Below are 16,544 nucleotides of genomic sequence, written 5' to 3'. Positions count from 1 at the left end.
CTCTGTGACCACTTAGTGAGCAGTTTGACCTTGGAGAAACTGGCAAGAATGCCGGTTCAACTTCATGCTGTGGTCTGCGTAACAGATCATCCTGTTCCTGGCCCCACTCTCATTGCGTGCCATTTACATAGCAGACTGTATGTAAACGATTTACCATATTTATCCGTGTATAAGATGCACCCATGTATAAGACACCCACCACTTTTCTAACCCAAAATTAAGAAATCTAAGTGGGGCTTAGCAAGAGTGGGGGGAAAGGGATCAAAGCGCTACAGGAAAAAATTGATTCCTGCTTTCCCCTCCACTTGTTTTTGTACTCTCCTTGGCTTACTTCCATGTATAAGACGACTCTCAATTTTTAGTCTAAAATTTTTACACAAAAGTATAGTCTTATACATGGAAAAATATGGTACTAGCATTGGTCTCTATATCACAAATCTGTCACATGTTCTGCTCAGAATTCTGAACTCTAAGAATATACTCCCTATAACACACCCAGATTGGCCCAAACATTATTATTTGGATCGATACAGAGGAGCAGTAAGGGCAACTTTGGGAATAGTAAGTCTCAAGTCTTTTAACACACTGGCAGTTCTACCTTTAAAAGGGCACTCCAAGGGCACAACTATAACATTAGCTAATAAACAATACACTTTGAGAAGAACGGTATGAAATTTGATAAAATGTTGGCATTCAATGCTATCCTTTTATTAATTTTTTTTAATTTATAGGCCGCCTTTCTCCCAATATTATTTACTGACAATAAGAACCCCATATGACTATGTCAATCTTCTACCACACTCACGGGCAAAAAACAAAGGGAAAAACAAACCAGTTGGACACACACAAAAATATGTATCCACTTTAGAGACTGATCTATTTCAAACTGTCTCCTCTTCTCATGTTGACCTTAAGCTAAAAAACATACAAATGTATACAGAACAATTACACAACAGACTGAAAGAAAAACATATTGGGGTATGTGTGTCAGAATTCTAGATACTTGTAGGTGCACAGTTATTAAATACACAGTATGTATTTAGTATCAACACATGGAAGCATAATGAAAAACACAATTTTTTCTTCAAGTTTTTTTCAATCACATAGTGAAAAAAATGTGTAAATACCGTGTTTTCCTGAAAATAAGACAGGATCTTACATTAATTTTTGCTCCAGAAAATGCAGAAGGGCTTATTTTCAGGGGATGTTTTATTTGTTTCATGTACAACAATCTACATTTATTCAAAAACAGTCATGTCATCATCTTCTGGCACAATGGTGGAGGGTGGGGTTTCACTTAACTAGGGCATATTTTTGGGGTAGGGCTTATATTATGAACATCCTGAAAAATCATACTAGGGCTTATTTTCAAGTTAGGTCTTATTTTCTTATTTTCGGGAAAACAGGGTATTAAGGGAAACTTAATATCACAGAATTTAGTTTATACACATATTTAGTCAGTTTATAGATAAGGTGGAATGCCTGTTCTCTACACAGATAGAAACCAAGATGGAGAAGTATCTCATCTGCTCCCTCATCAAACTGCAAAGCATTAAGAAACTGTCTCCTAACAGGCTGACCCTTTTGACTGGGAGAAAACTGCCTTCCAAACTGTACAGTACATCGAATAAGGCAGAGAAAGGTGTTTTTGTTGCCTCTGCCCAAGCACTTCTTTCAGTATAAAGAATAGGCATCATCCTCTGTATTATAGGTGAATGGGGTTGACATATTGCTTCTCTGGATACAAGTAGACAGCCCTTGAAGTGTTATAGGGAAGCATATCTTGGCAACATTAGGAATAAAACACCAGGAACCCCTCTAATCAGCTATTACATGAAAAACAACCATTCTGTAAAGAATTTACAGTTTGGGGGCTATAGATGCTTTCAACACAAGCAAGGATGAGGCTCTGTTGAGACTGACTGAAATAAAGTGTAATATATATTCTTACATTTTGGGACTGTAGTTTTTCCTCAGGATTAGATCTGTTGGATGTACTGATTCCTTCTGGTATTTTTTTCCCTTTAAAGGGAAACAAAACAAAAACAAAAACAACCAACTACCCCCCTCCTGTCTCCTCCTCCTCCTTGCTTTGCCTAAACTGTTTAACAATCCTGAGTAATGGAAAGTTTCCTTGTCACTCCCCTGTGGAGGGGAATGGAGGAGACGTTTTCCATCTTTTTGACTGTTGCTAACTGATACAGTGCATCAGTGGTGCTTTAAAGAAGCCCTTTCAAAGCATTGTTGATGCATTAGCAACGATTATAAAGAAATGGAGAAGTTCCTCTTCCTTCCCCTCCTCAGGGATGAAGAAAAGATCTTTTCCATTTCTCAAAATTGTTAAGTGCCTTAAACAATGGGACAGCTTAAGCTAGATACTTTGGTTAGATCCCAGTGATTACACACACTGGAAACAAACCAAAATAGAGTAATCCTAACCCCACAAAACAAAACAAAACAACAAAAAAGAGAAACCCAGGAAGTCCTGACAAGGATCCAAAAATATACAGGTAGGCATCAACTGGAGGTGCCCTGGTTCATGATACAAGTATATCATATGGCCACCAGGAAAAGAAAAGAACTGGCCCTTCCCCAACCCAGATCAAATCACAGGACAAATACCCATCTGACTGCACCCTCTGTCACATCTGGTTTTCCCCACCTCTTGCTATGTTACCAGTCCTTCAAAGGGCACACCATCATAAAGTGACCATTCTGAATGGCATGTACCTTTTTGAAAATTGTGCCTGGCATTTTAAGACTATTAAAAGAGCACAAGGGATGCAGGTAATTCCTGTTCACTTCTGAGCCTTGTTCCCTTGAATGTCACTGAATTAGCAGCCACCAGTTTGGAAGTTGACTGACAGATAGACAGGAGTGTGTCAGAATCAAGCCCTGCTATGAAGTCTAGTCCACTTAGAAAACTGCTGTAGTTGAAAGATTATTTGTGAATCAGTGATTGCTACTACAAAACCTGGAATAGTTAGTTACCTTTTGGGACTACAAATCCAAGAAGCCAACCTAGCCAGCATATTGCACACCATAAAAGCTGTTTTTCCATGCTGTGGTGGTGACTTTGAAGCAATCCCCATGGAACTTCTTCCAAACAGTAGGAAGCTGTTGACTAATCTAAGTTTGCAGTGAAAAGCTTTTTTTTCATAGGATGGGCAGATATTAATGATGGCAGCTTTTAGTGTGTTGTGTATTTTTCCTTAGGATTGTCTCACACATTTAAAAAATGATATAATGTGCTCTACTGCATCTTAATAGTACACATGCCTCCCCTTACCCATGGGCATACTAGTTATACTTTTCTGAAGACCTTCCCATGTTGAATAGGAATAATTTCAAAATGCTTTTTACAGGCCTTTTTACTGACTGGGTAAGCGTTGATGCAACAGAGATATACCGGGGTTCCTGATTACATTGAGGTTTCTGTCTTCAGCTGAATGAGAGCAGAAATCCTCTGATCCACAGGGGAGGTCTTTATAAGAGGCCAAGTGCGCTCCTATACAGTTTTAGACTGCAAATTTTCAACTTCTATGTATGACAATAATTACTGTCAATAAATGCTCCTTCGATAGCATAAAAAATTGCATTTAGAGTAAGCCCATTTGAATAAATGGAGCTTATGGGGGAGGCCACTAATTTCACTGAATTTCCACTGATTCAATGGGCTTCTTCTAGTGTGATTTACTATGCCAAACAATGTGATTTTGGCCAAAATTCCATTGCTTGGTAGAGTAAATCACTCTATTATAATTATAATACTATAATCTTTTAAATAAAGCTTTAAGAAATTTTACAGTGGTGCCCCGCATAACGGGCACTCCGTTTAACAACGAATCCACATAGCAATGTTTTTTTTTGCGATCGCATTGCGATGTTTTAAATGGTAACACATCGCTTTGCGACGATCGGTAAGCTGTTTTGCTTACCGATTTTCGCATATCGATGTTTTCCTAACAGTTGATCGGCGGTTCCAAAATGGCCGCAAGGTTAAAAAAAATGGCCACCCGCAGTATTTTTGCGCCCATTCCTCGCTTACCGGGTAGCGAAAATGGCGGCCGTATGGAGGATTTTCGCAGAACTGTGAGTTTTTTGCCCACAGGAACGCATTAAACGTGTTTTAATGCATTCCTATGGGCTTTTTTCTTCCGCATAGCGACAAATCCGTATAGCGACAATTTTTCCGGAACGGATTATCGTAGCTATGCGGGGCACCACTGTATTACAAATGGAATTTCAGCCTTGCCACAAAGTATCACATATGCACAATTTGACATCCAAATCTTGCCTTATTGTAGCTGGTTAGATTGCAACAGCTTTCCCCTTGAATTCTGATATAGTTTTAATTATAATTAATTTTCTGCCATACTTCACTTCTATGATTAAGTCACGCAATCCTTGACACACACTGGCTGAAATCCAGTTGGTGCAACTCTGCAACATCATCATCCCTTGGCATTACTTTTTAATTTAATGTAATGTAATTTAATTTAATGCAATGTAATTTAATTCTCCCCCCCCCCAAAAAAAAACCCCAACCAAACAAGCACACCTCATGTTCCGAGGCTCCCTGGAGATCCTTCTTTGAGTTATGGAAGCTCTGGGGAGCCTCAGGACAGGTGCTGGAGGGAGCTGGTTCCTATCCTGGTTGTGGCAATCAGGCAGCAATGTTCAAATATTAAGCCTTCCTTCCCAAGGCTCCCAAAGGTCAAACAGAATCCTTAGGGACTCTTTGAACCTCGGTGGGCTGAAAGAGGCTTTAGGAAGCTTTAATTTAATTGAGTTAAAACATAATGTCATGGGTCGATGGTGTCATCACAATTTATGCCTGCGTAGTTATTCACCAAGACTTCAGCCATCATTTCCGGAAAATACTGAGCCAATATTAGCCAGAATTATTATGATGGGTAGGGATGGATAAAAGCAATCCCACAAGCAATAGGAAACCATTTGCCAGCTGCATGTCTCATTGTTCTCTAGTTTTACTAGGTGCACAACTGGGTAAATGACTGGCAGCTGGCAATTTGTGGAAGCTAGGCTGTTACCATGCACATTATTTTACAATAGGATTTGGGCCATTAAGATGCAGCATGAATGCATGCCTTATGGAATGGAGGTGTCCTAAGACTGTTTTCATGGGGTAACGTGCTTAAAACACGCTGACTTTAAGCACTCCACAGCAAATGCCTCATTACATCTGGTGACAGAGTTATGCCAAACATGTATTTTAATGATACCAGTGCACATGAACTGTAGTGACAAAAGTGCAGCCCTTTGGTATCTACAACTCAGAAGGAACTCAGAATCAACTGATATTTCTAGCACAACCTCCCTACATAAGTAGTCACATGACCGGCTGCCAACTTTAGAGCAATACTTCTGGATACTAAGAGAGGAATTCAACCTTGTGTGAATTGCTGGAGTTCATTCTACTGAGGGCTGTCTAGAATCTGGGTAATAACATATATGAATAAATTAGCTTTGTTTTACAGTCATGGCAAATTTCTGCTTGGAATTTATACAAAATCCTGCATAATGTGGAATCAAGCATGCCTTCTGGACTCATAATTGGGTCTCAAAGGACAATTATACATTTAGAATCCTACTGCGGAAAGAACTCCTAGGAAAAGGGCAAATCTATAGCAGGGGATATGCCGTCTCCTTCACACCTCCACCCCAGCTGCCCCTCTGGATGTGTTTTTTCCCTTTGAAAGGTGGTGTTGTGATGAAATTGTAGATACCTGCAAGTCATGTCTAATTTTTTTAAACCTGTTTTGATTGTACCAGTGCCTCGCATGTTTTTATTCAGCTCTTCTAGCATAAAATGCCAAGGCTGAAAACCTGAAAATTTGGGAACTAGACATAAATTCTGTACATCTCATTTATTTATTTAACCTAGATGCCGCCCACACTACCCAAAGGTCTCTGGGCGGCTTACAACAATTAAATCTTATAGATTTTCTTTCTGGTCCCCAAAGCTGAATTTGAGAAATGATCTGATTGTGGTAAATAACTTGATAAGATTCTGTACAAAGGCAGAGCTATAAGATTTAGACCTTGGTATTGTGTAATCTTGTACTTTCCACACAACAAAAGTTCAGAAACAGGGGCTTTTGTTACTACTACACAACGTTTTCCTTTGTGATCCCAAATATTGGTATATATGAATGTCAACTTCAGCAGATCTTGAGTTACTCTTCAGGCGGGCAAAAAGTAAGCAGTTAGATTTCATGTAACAAAACACAATAAATGTTAGCATCCCCCACATCATACTCCACCTTTTTCTTTTTCATGGAGGAATTCCCTGTTTCTATTTATAACGTCTCCAGTTTCTGATCTCTATACATTCTTTTATCCAGAATAACAATTGCAGAACCACTTTTCTGAATTTCAGCAACCAAGAAAATATGGCTTGATGTTAAGCACTAACTAGTCACCCTTGCAAAGGCATGACCAACTGAGAAAAGATGTCACTAACCTCATCTATCGCTTTCTTATAGCTCTGGGAGTAAGGGAAGATTAATCAGCATCAGAGGAAACAGATCAGGACAGGAAAATGCCAGAGGAAAGGCAAGCAGGTTAAAAATAAAATCAAATATGTTAGCTCAGTGCTGTGGAGTGTAAAGGAAATAATAAAAAATATCAACAGAACAACAAATACATATTCAAAAGAGATTCAGAGGAAATTTCTCTCCTGCCCTATGATACTATAATGATACAAAACGGCAATCACCAAATCAAACCAGGAAGGAACATTGGATGAGGTCTGATGAAACTTCTCAGGAAAAACAAATGTTGTTAAAGCCTTTGTCATCCTATGACGTGTGTATATCAACTAACTTTGCCATCGTAGTAAGTAGGCACAAATAGACTAGGAAAGTGCCCTAATGACACTTCCTCTTGCCCTCTGTTATTGATCTCAAATCAAGACACAGATGACTTTGAATACTTTTTATGTTGTAGATGCGTTTCAGGCGTCTGGAATTTCCTGCCAGTAAGATTTTCTGTTACTTGTACACTGGTACCTCACCCACTATTATCCCGTTTAGGAAAGCAGACCCATCAAGATGTTCTTCTCTACCTAGCATTGCAATCTGGCGACAATGGTGGGTGATCTGCTTTCTTTCAACGAAGCACAGCGCTGAGTACAGGGGCTTTTGTCCCAGGCGAAGAGTTGGCTTTGCAAGACTGACTTAGCCAACTGTGCTGACCAGAGTCGACAAAGAACTTATGAATGTGAATAAACTCTGTTGACAAAATTATTTCATGGAAATTACTACTATCACTGCTAGAAATCATTTTTTCAAGTATTCCTAAGCTTAAGTTCTTTTCTGGGCTGGAACAACTTCAAACCATTTCTTTTTTAAAAAAGAAATTCCTGTCATTTGGTGTCTTTTCTACATTACACATCTGAAATGGGGGGGGGGGGATAAACACAATCCTTTCATTTGCTACCAAGGTTGTGACAAAGTTGTGGCCCAGAGAAAAACTCAGCTAGCTCCTGTTTGACAGCATTTTATCAGAAAACATATTTAAGACTCACAGCAGGTCGGCTTGGCCGCGTCATGTCCTTGTTGTCCTCCTGTTTTATCTTAGCTGGCTCGTGAGGAAGTATGGGTGATCCTTCAGACTTGGTATTTCCTGGCCAAAGAGTAAAAGAAGCATAAAGGAGATCAAGGACTGTTCTGACTCTGGAGATCATGACAGAGAGGAAAAGCACATTACTCCTTTCTCTATCTATCTGCTTCAAACCCAACTGTAATTACTAATTCCTCACTCTCTCTTTACAGACATAAATCTCAAAGGAGATGGATATTACTAACTTGTGTGAAGGAAGAGGGTTTATCTGCCCCCCTCCCAAAAAAAAAACCCTGCCAGCCCAGAAAGCAGAAATGGGGGGCAGGGGAACTGAACGTCCTTCCCAGTGACAGACAACATGCAAATTGTAAGATTCTCAAATCAGGAACAAGAGGTTTCTTTTTTCAGGGCTAGAGTTGGTTTCACAGCTGAGAGAGAAATGTAAGCTTTTTCATTATTTGTTTTAAAAAGTTGCAGACACCAGTCCAAAAAGCTGGTGATTATTTGTAGAATTGGAAAAGAAAAGGCAAAAAGAGAAACGCCTCACCTCTTGCTCGATTACGTTCACTAGACCCAGCTTGGGATCCTGGTTGCGAGCCTGCCTGAGAACTAGGCTGTGAACTGGGAGTACTTGAGCTGGAAGAGCTTCCACTGCTTGTCCTCTGTAAGGGGTTTTCTATTATGGGTTCTGTTCTCCGTAGGTCAGGGTTACTAGAAAGGAGAAAGAACGGGTGTCATATTTCTTGGGATTCTTTCAGAATCTGTAAAGTTGGTGGAAGGACGAAAATTGCTTACTACCTTTCTAGGTAGCAAGTCCTTTTCTTACTCACACATACTGTTTCCTTCATGGATGTGCAATGTTTGAACACAGTGGTGAAAATCACTTTTTGACCTGCCTTCATACACACAGGACTGAGTTTTTCTTACATGAAAACCTGTGACTTACGAGGTGGCAAGAGAGACGGAAGCTGGTTTAAATGAACAGAAAACCCACAATCTACTTCCTATGTAATGGAAAACTACGGCTCCTCTGAGAATGAGTTGTGGAGAGCCTTAGGCTTATGCGCTCCCACCCCTGAGGAGCTGGAAACTTTTACTTCTAACTGCTACATTCCTTGTTACATCTAAGCTTGGATCTGCTTGTTTTCAGGATGTTGTTGGACTGTAACTATTTGGGGTTGGATGACACATGGGTTGTTGATTTTGAAACAGTCAGCTCATGGAGCAGAGTAAGGATGATATCCATGTAATCCAGCGGGAGAGATTAAATGGGATCAACAATCAATTTATGTCAATGTGATGAAATAAAATTATGTCTTTTTTCTGTAGGCTTACTGTCCTGTCTGTCCGGAGATAACCCCTTAGTGCTGCTGAAAGACTGAAGGTCAGGATTTGGTGTCAAAAGAGGTAATTAATTAGGGCAAAATGGAAGTACAGTGGTGCCTCGCAAGACGAATGCCTCGTGGGACGAAAAACTCGCAAGACAAATGGTTTGGGGGATGGAATTGATGACTCACAAGACGAATGTTCCTATGGCCATGCTTTGCAAGATGAATGTTTTCTGTTTTTGTTCCTGTCTCATGTTTGCTGATTTTTAAATGTTTTTTCTATGATGTTTAAAATGTTAAAAGTTTTTTGATTGAAATTTTTGAAATCATCTGCACAATATGCATGGCTTTAAAGAGCATTTAATAAACCCTTTGTAAGCCAAATGTGACTTTGTTTTGACTTTTTTTGCCCATAGGAATGCATTAATTAGATTTCAATGCATTCCTATGGGAAAACACGTTTCACAAGACAAATTTTTCGCAAGACAACATTAACTGCGGAACGAATTAAATTCATCTTGCGAGGCACCACTGTACCTGCAATGAGATGGATGGCTTACTGTGCGGAAGTACAGTTGGTACAAACCAATTATCTTCCTGTAGGAGGGGAAAGACAACCAGAGGCAGACAGCACTTAAATGCTCTGTTCTTGTGTACTCATTGACACCTCAGAAGTGAAGAAATGGAGAAAGAGCCCATCCAGTTTTGGAATAGTAACCAATATGTTGTTGACAGTAAGATACTGGTTCTGTAGCTCTCTTGCATACCCGCTTCTAGTAGGGCTGTCGAGGTAGAGATTAAAAAAACAACAACACTGTATTGTGAGAGAAATTGTTGAATTGTATTTGACAGCCCCACTGGATGATGAAAAGCACTTAGTGATCTGAAATTATGTGGGATATGATGTTAAGTGGTCCTGGAGTGGAAAAGGAGAGTCGTTCTAGGTATTTGGAGTTGCTTGGAACTAAGGGAGAAGGTGGACGTTTTCTTGATTGAGGAAAACTAGTTTTGAAAGCTGTTCCAAGTTCCAAGTTGGTATCGGTGGTGGTTACTCAATCTAGGCCAGATAAACTGACAGTACTGTGATGAGCCTGATGTAAGCCCATTGGAAAGGTTGTGGTTTCTGTCTCATTTATTTGTTAGATTTATACCATTGCCATCAAGTGACAAGCTAACACTCTGGGTGGGTACAAAAATAAACATACAAAAAATGAGAACCCCCCTGTAAAATCTCTTCTCTAAAAGGCATCACAAAGTCTCCAGATAGCAAAGCTAAGACAGCTGGTTAAGCAATAAATCAACATCATGGGGACAACACAAAATTACCTCATAAATAAAATCAACAATGGGTAAGATTTCCAAAGGCTTGGGTCAAGAATCAGGTTTTAGACATGCCAAGGATATATCTTTGACTTTAATTCAGTCATCCTAAGACAAGGCAGTGCAGAAGATCCAAGATTGTCTTAAGGTAACAGCATTCAGCGAAGCTTTTCATGCACATTCCACAGCATTTCTAATAGACCTAATTTGTTGTCAGGAGGTGTTGCCAGATACTCTAAAGAAAAAAAAACATTTTTTCTTTCTTGTCTTCAGGCAAGAATTCCATCAAGTTGAGCTTTTTATCCAAAAGGCATTCTGGCATTCTCGATAGGTACAGTGATTGGCAGTTTTTAGATTAAGGCAGCTCTGAAGTGATATTTATAGCTAATGACAATTCAATCTTTCAAAATACTCAGGTTTATAGATGTGGGATATTGTGCTTCTGTATCGATGATTCAAAACACCAGGAAACGGCCCAATATTGTTGCACAAAATGGTGCCCACATTGCCAGCAGGAGAAAGAATGCTAAATTTGACACAGCAAAGGGCAACCTGAAAATTGACAACATCAATGGCAACAGTCAAGACAGTCTACAGCAGTGGTCCCCAACCTTGGGCCTCCAGATGTTCTTGGACTTCAACTCCCAGGAATCCTGGCCAACAGAGGTAGTGGTGAAGGCTTCTGGGAGTTGTAGTTGAAGAACATCTGGAAGCCCAAGGTTGGGGACCATTGGTCTACAGGATACCTTCTTGTGCTCACTACCACTCACACAGGAAAATCCTTTAAGCTTCATCAGTTAACCACTTCTCACCCAAAGCAACTCAGAGCTGTTTTTCAGAAAGCATGGAAAGCATCTTGGGAATTATAGCTGTGTGAAGGTTGTGCAAATTCTGTTAAAGATCCTCAAAGATGCTCGAGAAGGGGCATGTTTATGTATGTCATTGTGTTCAAATCTGGACAGTTAAATGGACACAGCTTAGAGCTTGTCTCCACATTCAGGCAGAACAGCATTCTCCAAAATGAACTTAATTTATAGTATTGCAAGCACAAGCACATAATTAAGTATATCAGGAGCTTGTAGGTTGAGTCTTTCAAGGCCAAACATTTATTCATCAGCAGATATGACAATGGCTTACATCTGCCGAGGCCTTATCTCCTGATTTTCTGGGTTTCACATTTCAGCTATTTCAAGCTGCAAGCACACTAATACCTGACACCTCACTTGCCAGTTATGTACTGTGTCTTTCTGCAGCTCCCTCCAAAGTGTCACATTGCTTCTGCTTCTCAGTGGTGTCCAACCTTGGCCCTCCAGATATTCTTAGACTACAGCTCCCAGAAGCCTTCACCACCACCTCTGCTGGCCAGGATTTCTGGGAGTTGAAGTCCAAGAACATCTGGAAGGCCAAGGTTGGACACCACTGTCAGATTTTATGCCTGAGCAGCTCCCCCCCCAGTTGCATGGTTGGGCTTATCTCAAGGTAGGTGCAAGTTCACAGGAATTTTCAGACAGACTTTTTTCAGGTGTACAGCTTAGCAACAACAGCACTAAGCACTTGTGCTAGGTGGTATGCAGCCTTTCCCTTACTCCTAGTTTCCATTTTAGCAACATAGTTGTTAGGGAAAGCTGTCGACTCCTCACAGAATCAAGAGATGGAAAGGAGCATGAACATTACCCAGCCTCAAACATCAATCTGAGACAATTCATTACAAGTAAATGAAGAAGTATAAGGGAGGAAGGGCCCCTGTACAGCAATACAAAGGCACATACAAAAATCAAACAAGAGAAATAATGCAGTGTAGAATGTTGGATTGGAGCTAAACACCTGGATTCAAGGTCTATCCCCCCCCCAAAAAAGTGGGATGAAAATGTGATTATTACATGTGTGTTCTATTTATCACCTATTAATTGCATTTTGTGTAAAAGGTGCCATGATTTGAATTAAAATCCTTCTGGTCAAGAACAATGCATTACAGTAGCTGTAGGCTTTGGTTTTGACAGCTGTTCCAATGTTTAACTTGAGCTCTAAATTTATAACCCAGGAAGCACATCTGCATAGGAAACAGACTGAAAGTACACTTAATCTACAATCTGTCTATTCTACTTAGGAAAATTGGATGAAACAGAACTGGGGAGAAATACTTTTTCTGTCTACAGTTCCTAGCATTCTTCCAGCAGCACAGTTATTTGTAGGATCATGGGCATTGTAAGAGGAAAAAAGGGAACATATTCAAGTTCTGGGCTGAATGGCTAGGGCAGGGGCATGCAGTTGCTGCTTCTGATCTTTGAAGATACAGCCAAAGGTGGAAGCAGGCTGAACACATTCATTCCTAGGCAAAATCTCTATGCAATAAATAGTAAAGAATGTTCTTTTCACTTGGGATCATTTTATGTTTGTTTAGAAGACAAGATTAAAGAGAAAAATCTCTCAAAAAATTTCCCTATTGCAAGGCAATACAAATATTTGCAGCATGTTTTCTGCAGTCTAGTCACCTCTTATGATCCACAGTTCCAGCTGCAGTAAAATCAGAGCCTGCTAGATGAAGCTGGGATTTACTCACTCTTTGTAAGTGCTTTGTTGAGCAACATGAGCTTAAAGCTGATCCATACTTCGTGCTGCTTTGTAGGTACTCTGGCATTTGACGGAGACTGCTGCATCTCCAATACACATAGGCTGCATGATGATGGCATATGCCAGGCATGAGCAGTGTGGACTGACAATGTCCCTACTTGAGAGAACACTCTCACTGGAAACAATAGTTGATGAGCAAGACAGCAGTCCCACTGCTATCTTGGCCAGATCTCCCCAAACAGACTCCTTCTCAGCCCAGTAAAACAAAGGATTAGTTTCTTTCGGCTTTCAGGACTCCTGCATGTACGCTTCTATCTCTGCCTCTGGCATGTTCTTTCTCTGGGGTGGTGTCTCTAGAGGAAAGGCCCCTGCCATGTTTTTCAATACAGTGGTCCAAGAGTGTTGTCTCCACAAACCTGTAGCAGAACAGTCCTTTCAGTTTGCTAGTCAGTGACACAACTTTAGGGCAGAAATAAAAGCTGCTCTTCCTCTGTGGAATCCACCCAGACTCTCATTATGGCCTCCATCATGGCAACTAAGCCCTGGGATACTGGGATCACCTGGCTAAGGATGGATGTCTCCCCACAGTCATCCTAAGGACCTGTCTTGCACTCTCAGAGATTTAGAGGACATAGACTTGACTCATAATTTTGCATTCTTCTTACCCACACTCCGTGTACTGAAGGCTCTGCCCAAAGATGAACAGTATTCTATTCTGCTACAGCAGAATACAAACCCTGCCATTGAAAGTCACACATGCACATACATATACACAAAATCTATTAATATCTCTCTCTATATACAACAAAATCTTATTCCCCTTCCTGATATACTCCAAAGGGGTCTAAACTTAATATAATATTTCCCTATTGCTCTATGAATCCACTAACCCTAAATTTTATTTCTAACTGTGTTAAGTAAACAATATACTATGAGATGCAGAGAATGAAAAAGTAAGTTGAGGGTTCAGAAAAGGGCACAGAGAAAACTGCTGTAGTGCAGGCTTGCACCACAGCATAGCCTAATAGCAAATGCTCAGGGGAGTTATAAGCAGGTATGCTCACCTTTCAATTGTGAAATGTGCAAAAATACTTTCTGGTGTCTCTGCCCCTTCCTCCAATACACAGAGAAAGAGAACAAGGAATTCCTTGTTCAGATCACTTTATTGTCCCCTTCTCATCCTATATCCAAAATTTTACAGGTAGAGATGAAACAGGCCATGATTAAATATAGTATTTTAGACATATGAGTAGGCTATTTAATGGAAGAGAAATGTAGTTTGCTGCTCTCTCTCTCTCTCTCTCTCTCTCTCAATCTCTCTCTCTCTCTCTGTGTGTGTGTGTGTGTACACCCTGAAGACATCCTCTTTAATTAACATTACCTTGCTCTTATGGGTTGTGATCCTGGCCTAGGAACCAATGCATTCCCATTCCCGGGAGAGTTCTTCCGAGCTAATGCAGGTGAAATGGAAGTAGTTCGTTGAGGCACCTGCAAGAAAATGGAATCACATGGGCTACTGAGGCTGTATTCTTGAAACTGGGTCCCCACACAGTTCACATCAATAAACTGAGAAATCACCAGCATTTGGCAAGCCTGCCAGGTTGAGGGTTGTTTTAATTACCTAGTGAAATACAGAAAATATTTTTTTATGAGTCAGTCATGTTTGCATTAAGCCCCCTTCACAAGTATTTTGCTTCTTTAAAAATAAGAAAGATTTCATTTTAAGAAGTTTATTCCCTATGGCAGTGAATGAACAATTATTATATTCCACCAAATATTCTGCAGAAATGTTTTATAAAGCAATTTCTGATTAGGGGTGCCTAGAATGACTATACCATCATGTAATATCACAAAGCTCTCTCAAATGGTGCTGTGCAGCGGCACAATACACTTTGCACAACTCTTCTGCACAGAAACATGAAGCACTATAGCATTACAGCATCAGTGATGTTCTCAATGTAAGAGGTACAGTGGCAGTGTATGGGAGAGCACATCTGTTCATCTTTCCACAGTTTCTAGTGTCAGCCCCAAAGGAATAGATATACAGAATTTCAGAAAGCCATACCCTACACATATGCTCAGATTTTCTGTCACCTGTTTGACGACATAGGGAATGAAAACCAAATGCAATTTAGTATGGGTAAATGGGTAAATACCTGGCACTGCAGGACAGTTCAAATGATTGATTCCTATCCTTTTCCAATAAACTAGATCTTTGAATATGGGGCACTGACTGCTGAGTAAGAATTCTCAAAAAGACTGAAAAAAATCGTAACAAAATCGTAACAAAATCACAGAAACACAAATGCACTTTACAGGTTCAGATCACCATAACATAAAGAACTGCACTTTGCACCTGAAGAAGCAGGTTATAGTTCACAAAAACTATACCAACTAAAACTTCTTAGTCTATTAAGCTGCCATTAGACTCAATACCAGTTTTGTTGCAATAGACTAATGGAACAGTGAGGGGTTGTGAGAAATGAAGTCCAGTATTGGGGGAGGGAGTGGTTTCTGTTCTTGATCTAAACTGTCTGGAAGCAATCCTCCAGGGTTGTAGCTATGCATCTTTCTTAGCCCTACATGGGTTGAGAAGGCGCAGTATCGAATTTAGGATTTTCTTTTTTGCACAAAGAATAAGGTGCTAAATTATCCAGCTACAGCCCTTCTCCACCATCAGCTACAAAGTTTATTCATTTAGCATCAGCCTTGGCCAAATAAAAATAAAATGCCACAGGCACTCATACACCTTGCACAAAAGGTTACTTTTTATAGAATGCGAATTCATGGCTTTTGGCAGTTTTATCTGTACACTCTTCATCTTGGTCAAATGAAATTTTCAATTATGGCCATATATTTATACGAACTTGGTAGGTCTTGTGGCTCAAACAATAAATAGTCTAAACTAAACGGAATGAAGAATGAAGATAGCACTGTTTTACTGTATATGGCCAGGGCACGCCTTGGATTAAGTTTGGCATCCAAAAATGGCCACTTTTGGGGTTGCTTCAAATGTAATAAAACTCCCACAGAAAGCACTTTGTGTATGAAACACGATGTAGACCTTCATGTATTCCAGCTGAAAGAGTGCCTATTTTGCTGCATGATATAGCAAAATTAGGGACGTGGTGGCGCTGTGGGCTAAACTGCAGAAGCCTGTGCTGCAGGGTCAGAAGACCAAGCAGTCGTAAGATCGAATCTACGCGACGGAGTGAGCTCCTGTCGGTTGTCCCAGCTCCCGCCAACCTAACAGTTCGAAAGCATGCAAATGTGAGTAGATAAATAGGGACCACCTCGGTGGGAAGGTAACAGCATTCCGTGTCTAAGTCGCACTGGCCATATGACCACGGAAGATTGTCTTTGGACAAAACGCTGGCTCTATGGCTTGGAAACGGGGATGAGCACCGCCCCCTAGAGTCAAACACGACTGGACAAAAATTGTCAAGGGGAACCTTTACCTTTACCTATAGCAAAATTGTGCACCCGCAACCACAGAATGTGAACCTTTACACAGATTCACGTTATTCCTACACAGAAATACTTTCTGGCCAACACACCCTCTAATTTTCAGCCCCACTGGGCAGGGCTCCACCTCTCTCTGTCTCAACTTCCCCCTTGCACAGGCACAAGACTCTATTCCATCCCATGAACAAGGGTTTCTGTTGCGACTGGAACTAAAGGGGCTGCATGGAAGAGGAGGAAAGCTGCACGGAGGGAGGTGGAATAGCACAGGTGCAC

At 40.5% G+C, this 16,544-nt stretch overlaps 1 protein-coding gene across 11 annotated transcripts in view; it reads right to left on the bottom strand.

Moving 5' to 3' along the window:
- TNIK (TRAF2 and NCK interacting kinase) overlaps positions 1-16,544 on the bottom strand; it is a 327,386-nt gene that overhangs the window by 49,862 nt on the left and 260,980 nt on the right. For all 11 annotated transcript variants that reach the window (XM_020793810.3, XM_072996188.2, XM_078389655.1 and 8 more), the window contains 3 exons: positions 14,188-14,294; positions 8,135-8,298; positions 7,553-7,650 (listed from right to left, as the gene is read on the bottom strand). In XM_020793810.3, coding sequence (XP_020649469.2) covers positions 7,553-7,650; positions 8,135-8,298; positions 14,188-14,294 — 369 coding nt within the window. The remainder of the gene's footprint in view (positions 1-7,552; positions 7,651-8,134; positions 8,299-14,187; positions 14,295-16,544) is intronic.

This window comes from Pogona vitticeps, chromosome 3 (genome assembly GCF_051106095.1).
Source record: "Pogona vitticeps strain Pit_001003342236 chromosome 3, PviZW2.1, whole genome shotgun sequence".
NCBI lineage: Eukaryota > Metazoa > Chordata > Lepidosauria > Squamata > Agamidae > Pogona > Pogona vitticeps.
This window is presented reverse-complemented; position numbering and strand designations above follow the sequence as displayed.